The sequence below is a fragment of the Psittacula echo genome (genome assembly GCF_963264785.1).
Source record: "Psittacula echo genome assembly, chromosome: 1".
NCBI classification, from domain to species: domain Eukaryota; kingdom Metazoa; phylum Chordata; class Aves; order Psittaciformes; family Psittacidae; genus Psittacula; species Psittacula echo.
Genome location: NC_137735.1, coordinates 53779243 through 53801436, shown reverse-complemented (window position 1 = coordinate 53801436; position 22194 = coordinate 53779243). Strand labels below are relative to the sequence as shown.

At 43.5% G+C, this 22194-nt stretch overlaps 1 protein-coding gene across 1 annotated transcript; it reads left to right on the top strand.

Annotated features, from left to right (window-relative positions):
* Window positions 1-8482: 8482 nt before the first annotated feature.
* LOC308231134 (alcohol dehydrogenase 1-like) lies at window positions 8483-18001 on the top strand (the record flags this gene model as incomplete). Its single annotated transcript, XM_080636270.1, has 9 exons — window positions 8483-8500; window positions 9611-9712; window positions 11103-11241; window positions 13306-13393; window positions 13503-13722; window positions 14416-14676; window positions 15164-15299; window positions 16365-16503; window positions 17968-18001. 9 exons carry the CDS (start codon window positions 8483-8485, stop codon window positions 17999-18001), a joined length of 1137 nt encoding a protein of 378 aa, XP_080492396.1.
* Between the last annotated feature and the right edge of the window lie 4193 nt (window positions 18002-22194).

The following is a 22194-nucleotide window of genomic DNA, read 5'->3' as shown; positions in this document are numbered from 1 at the left end:
CCTGGCTGGGTAGAGGATGCCAAAGCAGGCACCAGTAGCTGACAACTGATTCTTTAGCCGATGACTGAGTGAAAAAGAAAGAATGTCTTACAACTGGCATAAACTGTGCACTGCAAGATACAGGTTTTTCTCAAAGGGGAGTCAAGTGTTCCTAAAATCTTGTGATGTTGCTGTAATGACAAAATTTGTATCAAAGAGTGTGGAGTTTGTTTGTAGTTAGGGGCATTTTTGATTAGGTCTGTGCACAACCTCATGCTATTGTGTTTTTCATGCCAGGAGAAAACAAAAACCTGGCTATAGGTTTAGCTTATCCCTAATCCTAGCAACCACACTGCAGATTTTACCTGGGCTGATCCATATCCCCTTCTGGACCTCTCTGAAGAGAATGGAGAGACTCTAAGAGACTCAGGCTCTTCATATTCTCTGCTCTACCTTCCCTACAATTCAGCGTGTCAGTCGGTTCAGAGTAAATCAGATTGAACACAAAGCCTTTCTTTGAAATACGAAGGTAGCAGAAATTTTATGGAAATTCCCACTTGCTGATCTGGATGCTTGGGGGTGAATTCAGGGCTTCCCTTGCCTCATTTTCAAAGGACTTAAGGACATCAGCGAGACACCTTTTGTTGGCTTTCACCCTTCCCACAGCAGCCCAGAGCTACACTGGGAGAGGGAGTTTTTCCACCCTGAACCAAACCTGAGTGCACTGAGGTTTGAGTGACTAATATCAGTGTACTGTCACCTTGCTGCTCAGCTCAGTGGCAGCTGGGCCAAGCACACTTGGCTGGATCCTATTCCTTCCATGTCAGCACCCCTGCTCAGTTCAGATCTATGAGAGTTTCAGGGGTGCTTGTCAGGAAGGGGGTCAGGTATATGTGCTTGTTATCTTTCTTACTTGGCCTTGAAAACCAGGTTTGGATCTTGGCAAGTGAATCCGTGTGAAAAATTTTGTCAGTTTTGCGGCACCTGGAAGATGTACAGGATAGTTCCCATGAATGAGCAGAAGGTGATTCAAGGCAGTTTTTGCCTGTGTTTAGCTCTAGCTGTGTGAGTGTGCAGGTTTACAGCTTTGCAAACGGCCTAGCCTAAGGCCTCCCATCAGATTTGCCACAGTGTGAGCTGACGACACCAGTCTGCAAAAGGTGATGTTAAATGAGTGACATGTACACAGCACTTGAGAGACACAGTAAGGGAATTCTGAGCAGCGTGTGCTACACAGAACACCCCCTGTGCATGACATGTAATATTTGCAGGCTAGCTTTTAGAGAACAAGTTTCAGCCCATGAATCAGCTGCATTGTTCCCCCAGTGACTGCCAACAGCAACTTCCCATTCAGGGAATGCAACTCCATAGTAAATGCTAAATACAAAAGTCAATATACTCTACACCGGAGTGATGCGGGGAGGGAAATCCGACCAACAAAGTTCCATGCCATCCCCAAGAGAAGTAAAAATGCATAACATCATAGGAAGTCGTATCCTGTATACAGTGCTCATGTCTTCCATTTATTTCCTTCTCCAGAGATCTCTGGTCAGAAGTCTGAGCTGCTGAACCACTGCCCTTCTTTTCTCTGTGTGTAGGCATCACCGATCTATTAAAGGCCCAGGAATCAAAATGTGGTTGGCTTAAGGTTCTAAGTTTGGCATAAGGTAAGTGCATAGGTAAAGCAAAAGCGAGCTACCTGCTCTTAAGAAACAGTAGTTTACTGAGTGTGGCTATATGGCACCATCTGTCCATGAGTTATTTTGCCACCAAACCACAGTAAACACAGTTTGAAGACCCGGGTTCTGAATGTATAAGTGACCAGTAAAAATAAAGCGTAGCCTTTACTGTATGCCCAGCTCAGGAATCAAAGAGCAACATTTCAGCAGACCCCCACCTGCCAGTTAAAATGCAAAAGTTGGGAGAAAAGCGGGTCTGTATTTTTAGCATCTTTACTGCAACACGCCTTCGTGATGCCCTCTGCTGTCCGGCACCTGTGCAGCAACACTTGCATTCCTTTTCCTCAAGAGTGCGCAGTCCTCCTTGTGGTGAGTGTTTGGAATGGAATACTAACTTAGCCCTCAGGTCTTGTACAATTGCAAGAGAGGAGACGAGCAATTAGCAGCGTGAGACTAAAGAGTTATTGCGGAAAGATTCTTTTCCTGGAAAAAGCTGATGCTGAAAAAAGCTGAAGCTTTTCCTGGAGAAAGCAGAGCTGCAAAGTGACGAAACGGCACCAGCAAAACTGTTGGCAGTAAGTATTCTAAAGAATCTTCCTGCTGTGAGGGGAGGAGGCTTTTCCTGTGCTTGCTTGTTGTATGGTGTGATGGGTTGTCCCCAGCAGCTTGAAACAAAGTGCATTTTATTGCCATTTTCATTGGGTTTGATAATATTTCTTGCTGGCAAAGCACAGGGACATGACAGAGCTGAAAGCAATACAGTTATAACTCAGTTATATCTCCCTTCCAAGCTCCCATTCCTCACATCCCTCTTTTTGCTTCTGTGTTGCCCTTCCCAGCAGTTTGAGGCTGTCGACTCAGGTTACAGTGTTGAGAAGTGAGAGAGATACAGTGCTGAAATGGAGAGTTGTGACTTCTTCCCTTACCTTTTCAGGTGAGAAGTGTTACTCCGAATCCTTTCAGCAGCATCTGCACATCCTTCTGGAAACCAACATGCAGAGTGGTTTCTCAAGTTGAAAACCAGAAAGGCCATAAGATACACTTTATGTTATATTGGGTCCTGGGGCCTTTTTAACTCTAAAAATGCGCAAGCGATATTGAGAGATCTCTAAAGGACTGTATTTCTTTCCTTTTTGGTTTGCTTTTACTACCTCACGTAGAACGTCAGTGCAGTTATTTGCTGAGATCCATAATAATCTGAAGAAAATCCTGGAAGATGTGTTTCATAGATGCATGCTTCTAGTGGTGTGTAACCACTTCTGCAGAATGTGCCTTACAGATGGAGTTACTGCCGATAATGATGGAATTAGTAGATGTCTAGTAAGCATATAATCTCTAAAAGCTATCAAGATGCAAGGGTAATTAGGAAGGAGACACCTTGTGAGGTGTGGTGACTAACACACATAAAAGGGAAGAAATACTTGCCTTCTAAATGTATGTTCATTGCCCTATGTTCTCCTTAGCTGGACCTGAGCTGTGATGATACAGCACCCTGGCTGAGACCTCGCACCTTCAACAGCTCAGTTTCCTCTCCTCCTGCTGTATAATATGGCAGTTTGGTGCCTCTACACACGTGTCATGGACTGTGGAGAGCCTAGCTGCCTCTGCATGAAATCATCAAGCTTTGTAAGGGAGGAGCTGACAGATGTGCTCCTTGTGGTGGTCCCAGTTAGCACATGAGGTTGGTCAGCTTCTTGCTGATGGAAGACTGTGGCCACCAGCTGGATAGCTGTTTCTTACAGCGCAGGTCAGAGCATTGTTTATTCCTGTGCAAAAAAACAAAGGATACAGTCTGTACTGCAACAAGCACATGCAGTTAACATAGATCTCCAAGGAGAGCCTGTGCTGGGAGAACGGGAAACGGCTATCAAACCTGCAATTTTTATGTAATGATACAGGCTTTACGGAATGGTGTGGAAACAGTGAAGAAACAGTGAAGAAACTTGGCAGACTTGAATAGCTGAGGGCTGTAAGCAGTTACAGAGGACAGTGTGATTAATCACTACCTGAACGGTGATGATGTTCCAGCTAGAATGCGGAGAGTGGCCAGGGAGGGTGAAGCACACTCTCTTAGCAATGCCAGTCGTTCTTTGGCCTCTCTTAAAAAGCTTGTGGTTTCCAGTGAGAGTCGCAGCATTTCATGAACAACTGGAATCCTCCTTTCTTAGCCAGGGTAAAAAAGAATTTGATAAACCACCATTTTTGTCATTAACCTGAGTCAAACTGGATTTCACATGGCAGAGAAGTAGATGATGAGGATTTTCAGAACCTTGATTCCGTTTAATATCTGACATAAAACAAATACTAAAAAGAAGGTTAACACACGGCAGAGCATCACGGTGTCTGTAGAGCACCATGTTACTCTTATTAAATGCTGCATTATGTAATATGTTGCTCCTGGAGAGGTACAAGAATTATTTAGGTGAGAGTGAAATAGAGAAAACAATGGTGACAACCTGTCTCTGGCACTTAGGGTGCACTTGTGAGCACAGAAGGAAAGAGGAAGGAATTATTTTGGCTCAAAAGAAATCCCAGGCGGTTGTCCTGGGGAAGCAGTTTTAGTTGTACCTTGTAAAGTTCAGTGCTGCTAAGCTTTATGTTACCGCCCTGAGATGGTTCATTGCTGAGGACAGGTAAAGATGCTTAATGGATTGAAATGAAGGTCACGGCTTTTCTTGATGCGATGCTTCTCTTAGACAGACCCAGGAAATGGGAGCAGTGGGTACTTTTGCATTAAACCACATCAGACTTGCATTTCCTTTGGTGCTTGCCAGGGCTGTTGTCCAGGTTATCTTTGTGGTTCGTCAACAACTCTTCCCTTTTATATGGCACGCCATCCAAGGATGGGGAATGTTTCTGGAGAAGTAGTACTTCTCCCCTGAGGAGCTAAACTGAGAGTAGTGCTGGTTGCCCTTCCACATGTTGTGGTTGAACCGAGGTTCACAAAATGACTTGAAATTGGTATTTGTAGCTATGAGAGATGACTCTTCCCTCCCTGTGATAGTGGACCAGATCAGTGCTTTTGGTCTCACTGAGGGGCCTTAGCAGCCCCTTAGCTTGTGGCCTGCAGATGCAACTCTTTCAGGACATTGTACCTGCAAGTGATCGCCATTCATTTCATTTTCTGTGTTGCTGGTTTTGCAAGCCATGCTGGAAGGCAAAGAGAAGGATAAAAGCTTTGGATCTGATGTCGACAATAAAGTAGATTTAAGTTTCTCATCGTGATTTTAAGATCTTTTGCAGAAGAATGGGGAACATAACCTTTTTTTTTTTTTGTACTCAGCAGAAATGGGAATATGTGGCATGCACAAGAAGTTGGAGAAGAGCAAAAAGTTGCACAAGTGTGGGAAGGGGATTTTTTACACTTGGAGAGGAAAAAGAGGAGTGTGACTGCTGTGGCTCTGCCACTATGAGAAACGTTTGGAAAACTTGCAGGCCAAGACGCTATTGAATCTAGAAGGTAGCTGGAAGCAGAAGCTCTACAGAAGGGTCCGTGGAGCTGCTAGCTTCTGATCCTGCAGTATTTTGTTTCTGTAAAGGACTTTCATCGATCCTTTATAAATAAAGCCAACAAGGTTGGCATGAAGTTGTGGATCTCATTCCTGATGATTCCTCTGTGCCTATGGATGGGGGAAGAGCACTAGAGAGCCAGAGTTAAACAAAAATACCTGCACCTTTGCTACATGTAAGAGACAGCAGGGCATTGTTGGAAGGAGGAATTCAAGAAATTCGAAGGATGAGGGAAGAACTGCAAGGTAGAATTCTTTGATGCTGCTGTTCAGTTCATTTTTGCATCAGCTGTGATAACAGAATGTCTTCCTGGGGACCACGACTGCCTCAGTGATCTGTGGACAGCGCCAGCTTGGGTGGGAATGTTGATCTGCTGTAGGATAGGAAGGAGGGGTCTGGACAGGCTGGATCAATGGGCTGTGGCAAATTGTGTGAGGTTCAACAAGGCAAAGTGCCAAGTCATGCACTTTGGTCATGACAACCCCATGCGATGCTGCAGGCTTGGGAAAGAGTGGCTGGAAATCTGTTCGGTGGAAAAGGACCTCCGGGTGTTGGTCAACAGCCAGATGAACATGAGCCAGGTTGTGCCCGGGTGGCCAAGGCCAGTGGTATGCTGGGTTGTACCTGCCTGAGGTTACATACATCTGCAGTATTCCTCCCTGCTTCCTATTCCTGTACCCCTTCTTGAATGAATTAGTGATACAGGTGAACCTGAGGGAGCACTGTATTTAGTAAGTGCTAGTCAGGTTATATAGAATTATAAAATATGATTCTATATGCAGTCTTTAATGTCTGTTTAATTTTATATGCAGTATTTAATCTCAATACTCATATGCAGAATTTAATCTCTTTTTTCTTCTTTCTGAAGGAAAAATGTTGTTTTCAGAATGCTGGGCTATGTTTGTTTTGCATGTCAAGGTTTGGGCAGTGGGGGAGCCACAGGGGCGGTTTCTATAAGAAGCTGCCAGAAGCTGTCTCATGTCCGGTAGAGCCAATGCCAGCCGGATCCAAGAAGGACCCACCGCTGGCCCAGGCTGAGCCCCCCAGCGAGAGTGGTAACACCTCTGGGATAACATATTTCAGAAGGGGAAAAAGTTACTGCACAAGAGCGGATGCAGCCAGAGAAAGGATTGAGAATATATGAGCAAAACAGCTCTGCAGATAGCAAGGTCAGTGCAGAAGGAGGGGAAGGTACACCAGGTGCTGGAGCAGAGGTTTCTCTGCAGCCCATGAAGGTCCATGGTGGAGCAGATACCCACCTGCAGCCCGGGGAGGACCCCATGCCAGGGCAGGGGGATGCCTAAAGGAGACAGTGACTGCTGGGAAGCCTGTGCTGGAGCAGGCTCCTGGCAGGACCTGTGCCCCTGTGGAGAGAGGAGCCCAGCTGGAGCTGATCTGCTGCAGGACTTGTGACCCTGTGGAGGACCCACGCTGGAGCAGTCTGTTCCTGAAGGATTGCACCCCATGGAACAGACCCACGCTGGAGCAGTCTGTTCTGAAGGATTTCACCCCATGGAACAGACCCACGCTGGAGCAGTCTGTTCCTGAAGGATTGCACCCCATGGAAAGGAACCCACGCTGGAGCAGTCTGTTCCTGAAGGATTGCACCCCATGGAAAGGAACCCACGCTGGAGCAGTCTGTTCTGAAGGATTGCACCCCATGGAACAGACCCACGCTGGAGCAGTCTGTTCTGAAGGATTGCACCCCATGGAACAGACCCACGCTGGAGCAGTCTGTTCCTGAACGATTGCACTCCATGGAAAGGAACCCACGCTGGAGCAGTCTGTTCCTGAAGGATTGCACCCCATGGAAAGGAACCCACGCTGGAACAGTCTGTTCTGAAGGATTGCGCGTTGTAGAAGGGGCCCACACTGGAGCACTTCATGAAGAACTGCAGCCCATGGGAAGGGGGGCCTGTCTCTGATGAATGGGACCCCACGGTGGAGCAGGAAAAGAATGTGAGGAGTGTTCCCCCTGAGGAAGAAGGATCAACAGAGACAACATGTGGTGAACTGACCACAGTCCCCATTCCCTGTCCCCCTGAGTCTTGGTAAGGCAGAGGAGGTAGAGAACTGGGGAGTGAAGTGAAGCCTGGGAAGGAGGGATGGGTGGGGGGAAGGTGATTTTAAGATTTGGTTTTATTTCTCCGTTATCCTGCTCTGATTTGATTGGTAGTAAATTAGACTGACTTCTTTAGTTGAGTCTGCTTTGGCCTTAATGTTGGCTGCTGAGTGATCTCCCTGCCCTTACCTCAGTCCGTGAGCCTTTTGTCGTACGTTCTCTCCCCTCTCCAGCTGCAGAGGGGAGCGATAGAGCAGCTTTGGTGGGCAGCTGCCATCCAGCCAGGGTCAACTCACGACATGGCATAATTTGAAAGTAGATGAGGCTTGGAATGCACAGCAGAGGCACACCGTGCTCAGCTCCACCCAACCCCTCGCACCAGGGCGTTGTGCCAGGTGAGGGCAAGTACATTGGTGCAGGAGCAGTGATGGGCCTGTGCTGGTGAATGTCCATGGAACCCATGGGTCAGGCAATCACACAAATGGAGCAGGTGTTGCACATGGTAAGAAATGTGCATCCTCTCAGGACACTTCTCCATGGCTAATTTTTGTCATCGATATGATCAGCACATTGTCCTTGGTCACTGTTCACTGAAACACTCCAACAGGTTAATGAGTACCTGGACTCTGAAACTACAGGACTGGGGACAGGCACAGCCACAGCCAGTGTGTGTTTCTTAAGCAGCTTGCACAACGGCATGTTTTAATGTGTTAACTGGGCTCTTCCGAGTGTCACCAAAGTAATCCAAAGTAAACCTTCGTGTTCTCACTGCATCCCTGCTGCTATGAATTCAAGAGCCACTCTTCCCTTTTCTCTTTGGAGCTGCAGTATCCGTGGGAGCAGCGGGTTTGGAGGGCAGCTTCCCAGAGAGGTGGAAAGAGGGAACACCTTCCAGCCAAGGCTTTTGCCTTCTTCCCGTGATGTTGAGGACAACCCTAGGGAGGGTATGAAACGGGTGGAGAAGAGTGTGACAAAGGAGTAAGGGAGACAAAAGCACTATGAAGAGTGAGGTTTCAGCAGGTGGCTGGTTTATTTTCATTCTGGCACTTTGACTGACTAAGGGGTGGGACTCTGAGCTGGGAGGCTTGGCTAAAAGGTCAGGGCAGCGCACTTGCAGGAGCACTTCACAAGACCAGCTTCCAGTGCCTGGACAGGATTTGGGGTATCAGCAAGCTGACTGCTTAGCAGCTGACTGAATTCTCGGCTCAAGGATTCGGTGGTGGCAGGGTTTGAGACAGACACACTGGTCAACATGAGCACGGCAGGCAAAGTAAGGACAAGTTTCTATTAGAAGTTTCTTTCCTGCAGCTGAGTAGTGCATGTGTAAATGCAGTTTCTTTGCTGGGACACCCTTAGTTCTGGTGCTATAGCACAGATGAGAGTTTAGGAGGAAGCTGGTGCAGGAGAGCAGCCCTTACCTGCAGGCCACTGTACTCTCCTCTGAAATGGTTTTACATAAGAAAGAAGATAAAATATAAAATGAAGAACATTACTTGTTTACTTATTTATTTATTTATTTAAGAACTTGAGGTAAGAGCACCAGGATAAGAATAACCTTCCCCAGCATTAGTAAACTATTTTTAACCCCTGATTGGACAGTTTGAAACGTGATGCAATGTAGTAAGTGTTCAGATCAATGTATTTATCAGCTCCAGCAGTTTCTATTCTGAGATCCCGCGGTGGTTTAAGCTATTTTTAGCTTCTTTATTATTCATATCAGCTTGTTTTCAAAAAAACCCCATGGTTAATATTGTGTTACATTTTGGGGTGTAATTGTGATGATGTTAGAACAGTCATTAAATTTCAATATGTGCATAACAACTCTGGAGCTTAAGGTAATGATGATCCAAAGTAAGTATTATATGCATCAGTATGAGCGTATGTATCAGTACTGAGCTGGGACTGAAATGAGTATTTGCATCTTTGCTAGAAAGTGAGAAGAGAGATGTAGGTGAATTCCACTGCTGAAGACAGTATATGTTGCTTCTTGCGCTACCTGAGAGATCCTAACTTGGAGACATGCAGGCAAGGTCGATGGACAGGAACCCAGAACCTAGGAAACGACTGAAGGCCTGTGCCTTGCTGTAATGTGCCTTAAGAAAGTATGGGGATCGGTACTGCTGTTACTGCCAGCTGTCTTCACTATTTTAAAGCCACACAAAACAAGAGGGGACAAAAAATAAATGCTCTCTTTAAGATACCACAAATGCAAAATAAACTGTAGTTCACTTGTAGGTAAATTCACCAAGTTTGGGGTTTTTCCCTGTAGTTTTCTTGCTCCTCCCCTGAAATATGAGCTGGCGTTTCACATGGAAATATACGATTCTGTCTGTGTGGTGACTTGCAAGTGCCATTCCCTTTTTCTTTGCTCTGTTTGCAGATTATTAAATGCAAAGCAGCAGTAATGTGGGAAGCCAATAAACCATTTTCTATTGAGGAAGTGGAAGTTGCCCCACCAAAAGCGCACGAAGTTCGCGTAAAGGTACTAAAAAATAAAAATCAAAACACCTATTATTCTGTCTTGCTGTTTATCAGGATCAGTTCTATAGATTTTTAGGATCCAGTCAGAAGACATTCAATAGCTGAGTAGTTAGTATTCAGTAGTTACTATTAGAATCATAGAATAGAATCATAGCATAGTTAGTGCTGGAAAGGACCTTAAGATCATCTAGCTCCAACCCGCCTGCCGTGGGCAGGGACACCTCACACTAAACCATGCCACCGAAGTCCTCATCCAACCTGGCCTTGAACACCGCCAAGGATGGAGCATTCACAACCTCCTTGGGCAACCCATTCTAGTGCCCCACCAGCCTAACTGTAAAGAATTTCTTCCTTATATCCAATCTAAATTTCTCCTGTTTGAAGTTTGAACCCATTGCCCCTTGTCCTGTCACTACAGTCCCTGATGAATAGTCCATCCCCAACATCCTTGTAGGCCCCCTTCAGATACTGGAAGGCTGCTATGAGGTCTCCATGCAGCCTTCTCTTCTCCAGGCTGAACAGCCCCAACTTGGGGAGCTTCGTTTTTCAACTGGGTGCTGAGCATCTCTCACATTTCAGGACCTTTCTCAGTGGGATTCAGCAGCTGTTTTTATTTTAGAGCAGTTTCAAGTGTTAGACCAGTGAGAAGAACCCTCTCGTGGGGTTGACAACTCCATTTGTCAGAACAAAAGCTGTACAGACATACCTGAATGTTTCAAAAGAAATACTGCTACTGTGCTACCTGCAAGAAAAGGCAAATGTGATATAAAATACTATGTATAGCCTCAATTTTTGTATGTATGACATATACGTATATTTAAAATACATAAATAACATATAATAATTAAAATGTAATTATATATGATGCTATGCCATTGTATAACATGTATTTTATGTAACATATCCCTTATATATTGTAATATCATCTGAAATAAGGAATAGAAAATATATATAATATTTCTAGGTTTATAAATACTATTTGGTGGTTAATTTATATTTACTTGATATGATAATCTTTCTACAATATTGCAACCTTTTTCTATTTATGTATTTATCTATAAATATTGAAATATTTTATTGCATTCTGTTCTTCATATATGATTACATTGCTAGAACTTGGGTCCTGCCAGATAATCAATGAGACTTCCTACGGAGCTCAGTAGTGCAGAGCAAACATTCCCAAAGGAGCCTTGCTTTGTAGATTAAAGGCTAACGCAACCCATAAAAATCATGAATCATGCAAACTAAAGTGTTTTCCCTGTAGTTATTATGTGTATATGTGATTTTGGAAGGAAGCAAATCACTTCTCCAAAGGTATGATACCATTTCACTTCCACACATGCCATGATGTAGTTAAATGCTGACATATTCTTGTCTTTCTTCTAAATCAGATGGTGGCCACAGGGATCTGTCGCTCTGATGACCATGTGATAACTGGTGCACTGGTTATGCCTTTTCCAATAATTCTTGGGCATGAAGCTGCTGGTATTGTGGAGAGTGTTGGGCAGGGAGTAACCTCAATCAAACCAGGTGTGAAACAGCACTGAACACAAACTCTCTGCTGATTCTCCTATTTCCTGACACTCCTGTCTAAGTCAAATATGATAACATGCATAAGTGCTTATATTACAGAGGAGAAAATGTTCCAACTCTGATTTTTTCAAGGCTATCTTAAACGATGCTACATGGTGTCTACACCTTTTTGTGTTACCATTCTTGATTTATTTTCAGATTTTCTATTCGATTTCTTTGGTTTTGGGAAAAACATCTGCAGCTTGCTTTCTACCTACGTAGCACTTCTCTTGTCATGGGATTAAGAACAGATTCTTTGCTCTTTGACACAGAAAATCAGCTATTACAGGTTCTCTAACCCCAGTTTATACAGTTCATCTCAAGAGTAAGTCAAAGCAAAGCACTAGTCAACATGTCAAAACACTTTCTTTCCATTCTCCTAACAGTCAAATAACCCACTGACTTCAGTAGACCCGAGCTCAGGTCTGTGTGTTCCATTACTTCATTTCAAAGATATCAGGGCATGACTGGGGTGCCCACCCTGCTGCAGGCTTTGCTTTTGCTTTGCACAGTACCAGTGCAGGTGAGACAGCACTGCTCACTGAGAGCTGGGTTGCTTTGAAGAGGACACTTCTCTGGACCAGCTGCTCCTCTCCCTACGCTCCCTTGGAACCACAGTGGGTAGAAAGAGAAGTTAGTGAAAGATGCTGATGTTCCTCCAACTGCTGCAAGATGAGACAGCATTTCTGTACATCTGTGTGGAACCAAACAGACTCTAATAAGGACTAAATTATTAACAGAAATTATGCAGTGAACAAAATCTGCACAGTAGTGCTTGATTTTATCCAGGCAGTTTGTTACAATATCTAAGTAGTTAATTTTTAACACCTCCGTATTCCCAGTGCCTTTGTACTGACAACAGATATGTAGTCTGTCCAAAGCAGGTTGGTAAATGAGATAAGAAAAAATTTTACTTGGCCTTTCTGCTTTAGCTCCAAACAAATATGTATATTGCAAATTTCAGTGACAGCTCTAGCTGCTTTTTCTCTTCCATCTGGCTTCATAAATCACTCTATTGTCTAATTCTAGCTGCCACGTGTTTCCGGGTGAAACAGCAGGCCTGAACACACACAAAATCATGTTTCTTGGCTGTTGCTTAGTTTACACCTTCAAGTTCTAAAAACGACTCCCAAGATGTGCAAAGTTTCTTTGACAGAATGATTACTAGGCCTGTGTCACAGTTCTAAGTTAGCTGAGGGCCGGGGCAGAGGGGGAGCGTTTCATGTTCTGTGGATATTTTCCATGTTTTAGTGGTAATCAAAGATTTCCCTTGCTTTTCAATGTGTCAAGGATTAGCTACATTTTAGAGCTGCCAAATCACAAATTGATCTCTGTTAGGGGTTACCTGTTTAGAGATTATGAGGGATTTACCACACATCATTGCTGTGGAAAAGGCATAGCAGTAAAAATTGTACTGGGAAGCTGTGTGCTATTTTGTCCATCATGTAAGAGTGCTAGAGAAAGAGAGATGTCTTATCTTGTGTGTGTCACTGCTTCTCTGACAAACATTTTACCTGCTTTACTCCAATGCAAGAGTAAAATAGGAAAGAGACTCAAGAGGGTTGGTAAATTAATGCTCAATTTCCCATTCTCTGTATGCGCAATTTACAGCCGTGTTATCTTGGCCCTCCAATCTCCTGTTGCAGTGGGTGCCAATTTTTATCTCAGTTTCTTTACCTGTGTATTACTATTTTCCTTTCAAGTAGAAGATGCAATAAACTGCTGAATGAGTACTTCGGGAATGTCAGCAGCTAACGGAGTTCTATGACATAGCTCAGATTCAGTTCTGTGAAAGACACCAGGAGGTTTGTGTATTGAAATCAGTTGTCATAACTTTGCCCTGGTTACGTTCTTTCTGACAGAGAGAGATGGTGTATCCTCCACGGGCAGCAGAAGGCAATAAAACCAGCACTGCACTCCTAGCACACATTTGCTTAGGGATTAAATACATTTGCTCCATGTTTTTATGTGCATGCTTCTTGTTTGCCTTTTTAAATCCTGTCATTACTGTATTATTTCTAGGAGATAAGGTTATTCCACTCTGTGTGCCATACTGTGGGGAGTGCAGCTGCTGCTTAAGCACCAAGAGTAATCTGTGCATCAAAAATGAGTGAGTTTTCCTTGGTCACCTACAACCCTTATTTGACTTTCTATTTATACAAAGCTGATAACACTCAATGGATTTCACTTGCCATTATTTCTGTTCATCTTTCAAACAGCCTTTTTTCCGGTACTGGATTAATGCCTGATGGCACCACTAGATTCACCTGTAAAGGAAAAGCAATTCACCATTTTATGGGTACCAGCACCTTCACTGAATACACAGTACTGCATGAAACTTCTGTAGCCAAAATCGATTCTGCTGCTCCTCTGGAAAAAGTTTTTGTAATTGGCTGTGCATTTTCAACTGGTTATGGGGCTGCTGTGCAGACTGCCAAGGTAAGTATCATGGTGGGTGTTTCTGGTAACTCATGACGGCCTATTCAGGATTGTATGGCCTGCATGTGGGGTATCAGCAGAGCAGCCAGGAGGTGTAGACTCTGTTGCAGAGTTCAGGATAGAAGGAAGATACTTGTGTTTTGCCTACTTCAGTTTCTGTGTCTCTAAGGTACTGAGAAGCCTTCAAATCAAAATCCAGTAAAAATGCATATTACCATCTGTTAATTTTTCTCTCATGGCTTTATTACCCCTAGAAAAAACATTACAAAGGAGATGATTTGTTTTGTTGTAACTGGAATCTAGGAAGCCTATATTTGCAACACTCAGAAATCGTAGCAATACACAAATGTGACTTTTACAGGTGTCATTGTCTCCAGTGGCACTACAGATTTTAACACCACTGGAATATAAAGCGTTGTAGAAAAAAAAACATGTCTCTGAACCTAAAGCTTGAGAAGAGTGATGAAAATCTGGTCTCAGAAATGTATTTTAGGGACAATTTATCTTAGTCACATGTAGGATTATAACAGTATAGCTGGCTGCTGCACTAGTAGGCATGGATGTGCAAATTCCTTCTCAGCAGGTAATCTCTAAATTACAAGAAGTAGCTTAACTGAAAACATGTTGGTAGTAGGAAAAAGCATTGTACTTTATAGACTGTTAGAGTATGGCATGTTTGTCTGGGTATTACAGGTGGAACCAGGCTCCACCTGTGCCATCTTCGGCCTTGGAGGAGTTGGCCTCTCTGTTATCATGGGCTGCAAGGTGGCTGGAGCTTCCCGCATCATTGCTATTGATATCAATAATGACAAGTTTGCCAAGGCCAAAGAACTGGGAGCCACAGACTGCGTCAACCCTAGAGATTTCAAGAAGCCTATTCACGAGGTGTTGATCGAAATGACTGGCCAAGGTGTGGACTACGCCTTTGAGGTTGTCGGCCATATCGAAACCATGGTATGCAACCAAAAGATGTCATCAAATGAGGCATTAGTGTGTTAGGTCTGTCTTTGCTAACCCAGTAAGTACCAAGGTTGAGGAGCTGAGAGCCACTGGCAAAGTGTCAGGCTACCTTCAAACCTCTTAAGTCCAGCTGTCTGCCATTGAGATGCAGGGGCATGCTCAAAACCTTAGGGCAGAGAACTTGAGCATAGTCCCGTGGCCTAACCAGGGTGGCTAAATTTCACATAGCCCACTGTCTGCTTTCCAGCAGTGGCTTATCGCTGATGTCTAAGACAAAATGGGGAGGGAGAGCAAAGCTAGGACATAGCTAACCCCTGACAACAAACACAACGGTGTGAGCAGATTCAATGGACACTGTTTGATGTGGTTTCAGTTACAAAAAGTGAATTGCAAGCAGAGCCCTGAGAGGAGGAGGAATGCAAACTTGGGCCTCAGCGGCAAATCTTGTGTGACTGTGGGTGTCCCTCTGTTCCCAATGCAGACCTCAGCCTTGGCCTGTTGCCATTACAACAGTGGAGTCAGTGTGATTGTGGGAGTGCCCCCTGCAGCACAGAAGATCACTTTTGACCCCATGCTCATCTTCACTGGTCGCACCTGGAAAGGCTGTGTCTTTGGAGGTAAGGGCTTGGAAAGAAGTGATTTAACTGGCTTGGGAAACTTGCAAGTTACCTGGAATGAAATAGCGTATGTATAAATCCATTGCTTAGGTTGTCCTACTGGAAGTAATATTGATGGCTGTTTTGCTGACAAAGAAGCACAAAGGGAACTAGTTATGGAAACTGTTAGTTAATGGTGAGAGAAAGAGAGAGAAAACCAGAGATGGAGGTGGGAGAGAAGAGACAGAGGAAGAGTAGAAGACAAAAAGATAGGAAAAAAAATAGTGGGGAAGCGGAGAAGGGAAATAAAGGGGGCAAATGAGAAAAAAAAGAAGTGAGGGAGAAAGAAAGGTAGAAGGAGAGAGGAAAATGAGAGGGAGGGGAGGGAGGAGAAGAGATAAAAATAGAAAAGAAAAAACAGATAAGGAGAAAGAAAAGGGAAAGATAAGAGAAATGGACAAAGGAAGATAAAGCTTGACAAGCCCAAGCTCGCTCAACACAAAGCTGAAGGCCACCGAAAACTTGGCTCCAGCAGCAGGTTTTCTCACTCCCAGCCACTTCCTCTTATGTATTCAATAGACACCTGAATAGAACAGCAGAGACAAATCAGGTTCCTCTGGAAGGACATCTGACTGAGACAGTTTTATCTAGTACTGCTTGAAAGAAAAAAGAGGCATATCTACCCCATGCCCCCCTCAGTTTTGATCAGTCAATCCAGTTTCCAGTTCCCAACGTGGATGTCCCCACTCTGGCTTTTGTATGATGTGTGGTTTAGTGAGCAGCAGACGTCAACAGACAAGTTGGAACAGTATTTAATGTGGGGAAAAGTTTGGATTCTGTAAAGATTAAAATTTTTAGAGGTCTGCCACCAGTAAAGCACTTATTGGGCTTGTTGTATGTAGAACAGCTGCACTTCAACCCATGTTTTCTGCTGGCCCTCTGTGTTACAGGGGTAAAGACATGCTGCAGCATTTCATCATGCTGTTCTCTTATTGAAAGTTTACCTAAAACTTTAAGCTGCCAATGGGTTTATGTATTTCCCAAGCCTTTAATGTTTCATTTTGCATTATCTGTGGGTTTTTTCAGGCTGGAAGAGTAAAGATTCAGTCCCTAAACTGGTTGCTGACTACATGAAGAAAAAATTTGTTCTGGATCCATTAATAACTCATAGACTTCATTTCACTAAAATCAATGAAGGAATTGATCTGCTAAGGACAGGGAAGAGGTAAACCATGTTTAATTGTGAAAGTTCTGTATAAATAACCTAAAGCAGCCGTATGGTAACGCAGAGCGTGACTTCACGGTGGAGAAGGGGAACGGCAGCACACTACATCCCTTAATCTTGCCCAGTATGGTTCCCTGGGTTGCAGTTGTAGTGATACAGGCAGCAAAGCTTCAGCTTTGGAAATACATTGAGCCCTGTCTTTCCTTGTAGAGGAATTTTCACATTTTGGTTTGAACAAAGACACTGGGTGGCAGAGGAAGAAAAGACCCCAGCAGTGAGGAAGTCTGTGCTCACTACCTGTTGGAAAAGAGCACACAAACAAGGGAGCTTGGGAATGCCAAGCTGTGGAGTGCCAGAGTCAAATACGTCACATCTGAAGAAACCTCTTAGGCTGAGGAGCAGGAGCACAGAAATAGACAATATTGACTAGAAGAGCAAGTCACCATTCCTGTGGTGAATTACAGTCCCAGTGCAATTAGTCCTAAAGTCACTGGGTAGTTTACCCTGAATTCTGGGGCTTTTCACGAAAGAAAGTGCTTGATGTATACAAACATTGCAAACTCAGAATTTAGCTCTCATGCCTTCCTCAAATCTTGTGAGAGTTCAGCTCAGGCTCTGTTTTCATGGAGTGTTGAAATTGGAAATATTGTTTGCCAGAGACATTTGACAAGATTTGCATGGGAATAACTGGAAATTCTCCTTGGCGGAAGTGGGAAATACATGTGTGTACCTCAGTGCGTGTGGGGACTACCCTTTTTGTAAGGTCTAGCTGTGTATAACTTACGCAGTCTGGAGAATTACATTCACGTTTTCTTTTCATTGTCATTTGCTGGCAGTTATTTTAGGTGTTGCTTGCTCTAAATGTATAAAGCATGTAAGAAAAGAATTTAGCCGCTGAGGTTTGTTCTAAGGTTCTACCTACACAGCACGCATGTCATTTTTTGGCTGTCCTTATTTTAGATGAGCTGTAAATGCCAGTTTTAGGTCTAGTGTGGCAAACGGGAAAGCCATGAGGACAGAGACGCTATCAGCTTTGCTAAAAGACTGGCAGTCCACCTGAAGACGGAGGCCTGTTGCAGCTGACCATCATCACTAGAAGAAACACTTCAGTGTTTCAACACAGAACGAGCTGTGCCACTCAGAGGTTACCCTTAAGAGCCATTTGTAACTGCAGAGACGTGTGTCAGCCCCACTCTGAGGACTTCCCAGGCTCTGTCTGGTGATGAGTTGCCAGGAGCCCCGAGTTCATGACTGAAGGCTATGCAGTTTTGCATGAATGTTGTTCTCCGCAGCACAGTTTGCACATCTGCTTTGCAGTGGTGCTGCAGTGGGGGCTGGGGTGGGCAAGGAGGGAGTACCCTGGCTGACAGCATTAGCCTGCATTAGCAGAGAAAACAGCAGTGTTTTTCTGATGTTAGCCCAGGGGCTTATCTACTGCCACTAACTTGTCCCTTTATATTGCAGTATTCGCACTGTCCTGGTGTTTCAGGATTCCTAATTGTTAACAGCAGATGGCTTAGCACCAGTACAAACTTCATTATCCTCCAGTACAACTGGTATGAAACACAAGCCAAGATGTTTCTGAAAGGTCCACCACGTCCCCTCGGAATAAAAGGATCAAGCTCAAACGCCAGACTTCAAGCACAGTGTTTATAAATGAAATAATCTTTTCTTCTGCCTCTTTCTACTGATTCTTGCTTTAAATCCTCTTTACACAGAAGAAATTGTGCTGCAGTTTTCCTCTAATGGCGTATTATGAATGACAGGACTTGCTGCTGTCACAGGTGTTAGAAAAGGTTTGGATTTTTTAAATGGCCTTTAATACGCACTCTTTTAATAACAGCAAAATGAAGGGCCTTTATAACACTGTGGCTCAGCACAGTAAAACTTTAGTCAGAACTGTGTGTCCATCCTGAATGATTTTAGCATTCCATTACTTGACAGGCAAGGAAATTACTGCAGAGATTAAAAATCATGGGGACCTTGCATTTGAATTAAAAATTTCAGTTAAGGATATTTCAGTAAATCAAAGACTTACAGCCTGAAGAATGTCTCACCACCAAATTAACACTTCCAGGCATCTCATATGAAACTGCTGTGGTGCTGTTCTGTGGTGGTGTTCTTCTGCTTGGTTGCTTTTACCTTTGTATCTCTTTCTTAGGAATGCTCTAGTTGTTTTACCAGTATAGTTTGAGATCTTTGGCCAATTTATACAAGTGCCTCTGGTGCTTGGGAGACAATGTGAAGAAATATGAACGTGCATCAAGTATTGTTATTTGTTACCATTAAATAAAGAGGCAGTGTGTTAACCTTTAAATGTAAATACAGAGTAAATGGGAAGAAACACGTGACTGGTAACAGTTTGCACGTAGTAGAACACAAAGCATCTTACTGCTTTCTGCGTTTGCAGCGAGGAAACAGGAGAAGAGGCTATTTCTGTCTTTGGTATATGTGATCAGCATTGACTTATCTCTTGAAGTTCTACTCAGAGCTTGCAGGCTCTCGTGGGCATGGTGGCTGGGCAGCAAAGCCTGTGAAGCAAGGGGACTGTGTGCTAATGATGACTGACGTGCTTATGTCACCAGAAAGAGTCCTTGAGCAGCCCAGCTGGGTTAATGGTTTGGGGATGAGTTCACCCAGAGATTAGACTTTAACAGAAGATCCTTAAACACGTGTATGTATAAAACTCCGTTCACACAGCAGTTCAGACCCAAACTTCAGTCATTTGTTTCTGTGGGGTTACCTGTGCAGTCAGGGGCAAAGACTTTGTCTGGCCCATAAAGTAATTCCTTTCACATGCAGTTCAGTTGAAGAGTTCTCCTCTCTTTCAAGGCAGGTTGTGTGAGAACCAACAGTGTGAATGGGATCACTGTTCAAAGCAGAATGAGACGGGATTTAATTCCACTTCATGTCATCAGATGTCATCTGTGGTAGCATGGATTCAGTACAAAGAAAAGCTTAATAATATTTCAATTTTCAGAGTATTTTAGCAAAATGTTTTCTGTGGAGGCCAAGCTACTTTATTGTATATTTAACTCCTAAATTAAACAGAAGCCAAAGGAAGGCTGTTTTAACCTAGCTTGTGAGGACAGAAAGAAAGGAGTATGGAGAGGTAAAGTACCCTCCATATGCCAGATAAAAGCTTTTTCCAAGGCGTTCTCTACTGCATTAAGGGTAGAGGGTATAACAGCAGTCTTGAGGGTAGAAGAATAAAACCAAAAATATTGCCAGGGGATAAAGTACAAGAAATCTCCTCGCCTCTGTCCTCTTCAGGATCATGCAAAGCCCATCTCTGTTGTTGCAATCTGCCAAGCATAGTGAACACCTACTGTTAGTGTCTTTATTAGGACAGTTGCTGGCATCCAAAACAATGAACACATAAAATCATTCTTATTAGGGACATTTATAAGGCAGCCATCCAATTCTGCATTCACAAGGAGGAATGAAGTGGCTTCTGACTGGGGAATGACAAAATAGTTGACACTACCAAGAGTCTTCCTCCCTGCAGATCCCCACCCACCCTCAGGTAAAGATTGATTTGTGTGTTTGTGCAGTTGTGAATGGCGTGTTTCTGACACACTTCCCAATGGCTCTCTGATGCTGAGGTGCTCCAGGTGGGATCAGGGCCACATGCAGCGTCTTTCTGTGAGTCCCCATTTAGGATCTGTCTGTGAATGAGCAGGATCCACACTCCCCATCAGAACACAGTCTGCCCGTTAACACATGGTAACACTATGAAAAATCCTCAAAAGCCATGAAAAATCCAGTAACGTCTCACGAGACAAACCCTTTGTGTGACAAAGCACAAATGGTGTTTCCTTAGACCTTAAACCACGCTAGCATTTATCAAACATCACTTGGCTTCCCGTGCAGCCTGTGCCTGCCCATACAAATTCTGACTCAACAGATCAGTTACAGTCTGCCTGAACAGCTTGAAGAATACTTTTGTTTTCAGCTAAGCACGGACACATCAGTCCACTTGTGAAGAGTGCAAAGCACATGAAAGCAACTAATCCTGGATAAGAACCACATCTTTGCTCCACCAAGCGTGGTGAGTGAAGTGACAGGGTAATAAGCATGGATGTGCGACCCAACTGTATAGCTGGGTGTCCTAAGCAGGAGTCTACAGAGTAATGCCTTCCTGATCCATGAATGCTGCATTTTTTTCTGATCAGGACTAACCTGTCTTGCACCAGGTTTGCAACAGATTGCATCTGTTAACAGATGGCTTTGATTTTTCAAAATATTAATATTAGTTTACCTATCATTTTGTTTAACAGCTGAAGAGTTGATTTCTGCTCACTGTAGAATCCTAAATGGTCCCTGCTCCAAGAAGGGGTTTTATGTCATTATTGGTAGTCTGCTAGGAAAGGATCCCATTCCTTAGGTATACAAAAAAATTCCTTTCAGCCACATGGAACAAGGATTTCTTTGTAATGGACAGGCCTCTTCTGGTCTATCATTTGCTTCTAGGTGAGAGCTGATGGGATCATGAAAGTCCTCAAGGCTGAATTAGGAGGGGTTCAACACCTGAGCAAAGATTTTTCTTTTGAGTCAAAAAGAGCTCTCATGCAAAATTTCAAAGCTATAATCAATATATGGCATTTCTGATATGCTGAGGTCAAGTTCACATGTGTGACCAGGAAAATCTGGTTTTCTTTACTGGTGTCTAACCACATCATCTCTATTCTCATCCTCTTCCTCCATCATCTTTCTGTCCTTTTTTTATCAGTCCCTCCTTGGCATCAGCTTAGAGTATATGGTAAGTCCATAGAGATTCTAGCTGGTTGCCAAATTACACAGAACAACCATGTGCATTCGGTATTTTAATGTGTGGCATTTGTTTCCAGATTAGCAATGGGAAGGACACATTGCTCTTTGGAGTGGTTTCCATTACTCAGCTTATCCGTTTCAGCTCCAATTCTATTTTAATCCTTTTTACTGCTCAGTTTCCTTAAAATAACAAAAAGAGCATCTCTTCTAGAATATAAATGCAAACTCCGCAGTCTAAAACTACCATCAATAAAACATCCGTAGGTTTATGCAAGGTACATTTTAACCCAGAAAATATTTACTTCTCTGCCCTAGCAAAGAGTTTGTATGGGCAATGAGCCCATACCTGAGATTGCAAAAATCCAAAGGAAAACAATGGGCTTGCTCCACAACAGATACGTGAAGCATCAGAGTAGGAAACATTGTTCTCCACTGATTCTCACATAGTGTTAGAGCTTAGTGTGGAAAGAACCCAATACTGAACAGACCGTCATTTCAAACATTTAAATAATTTATTTAAATAATATAAAGTATTTAAAGTTTTCTGTTTGTGACTCTGTACTGTTTTCTTAAGAGATGACAGTCACACTCCATTTCTCATTAAGTGTTCCCTTGGCAGGTCTTCATGTTGTAGAAGTAACACAAATATCAATCAATCTTTGCTTCTAGAACCATGTAAACTAGCACTATGCAGAAGTAACGTACGATGTGAATAATCCTTTGGCATTTATTTTCAGTCAGATACTCTGAGCTCACACTTACACAAATGTTACGAGAGCCCTGTCAAATGCACCAGCGGGACATCAGTGTTTTAAATGCAACCTAGTTCCCATAAAGATCCAATATATCGTGAGATTCTTCTCATTTACACCACTTTAGTGAAACTGTTGGTGATGTGCACCTCTAGCAATATCATTC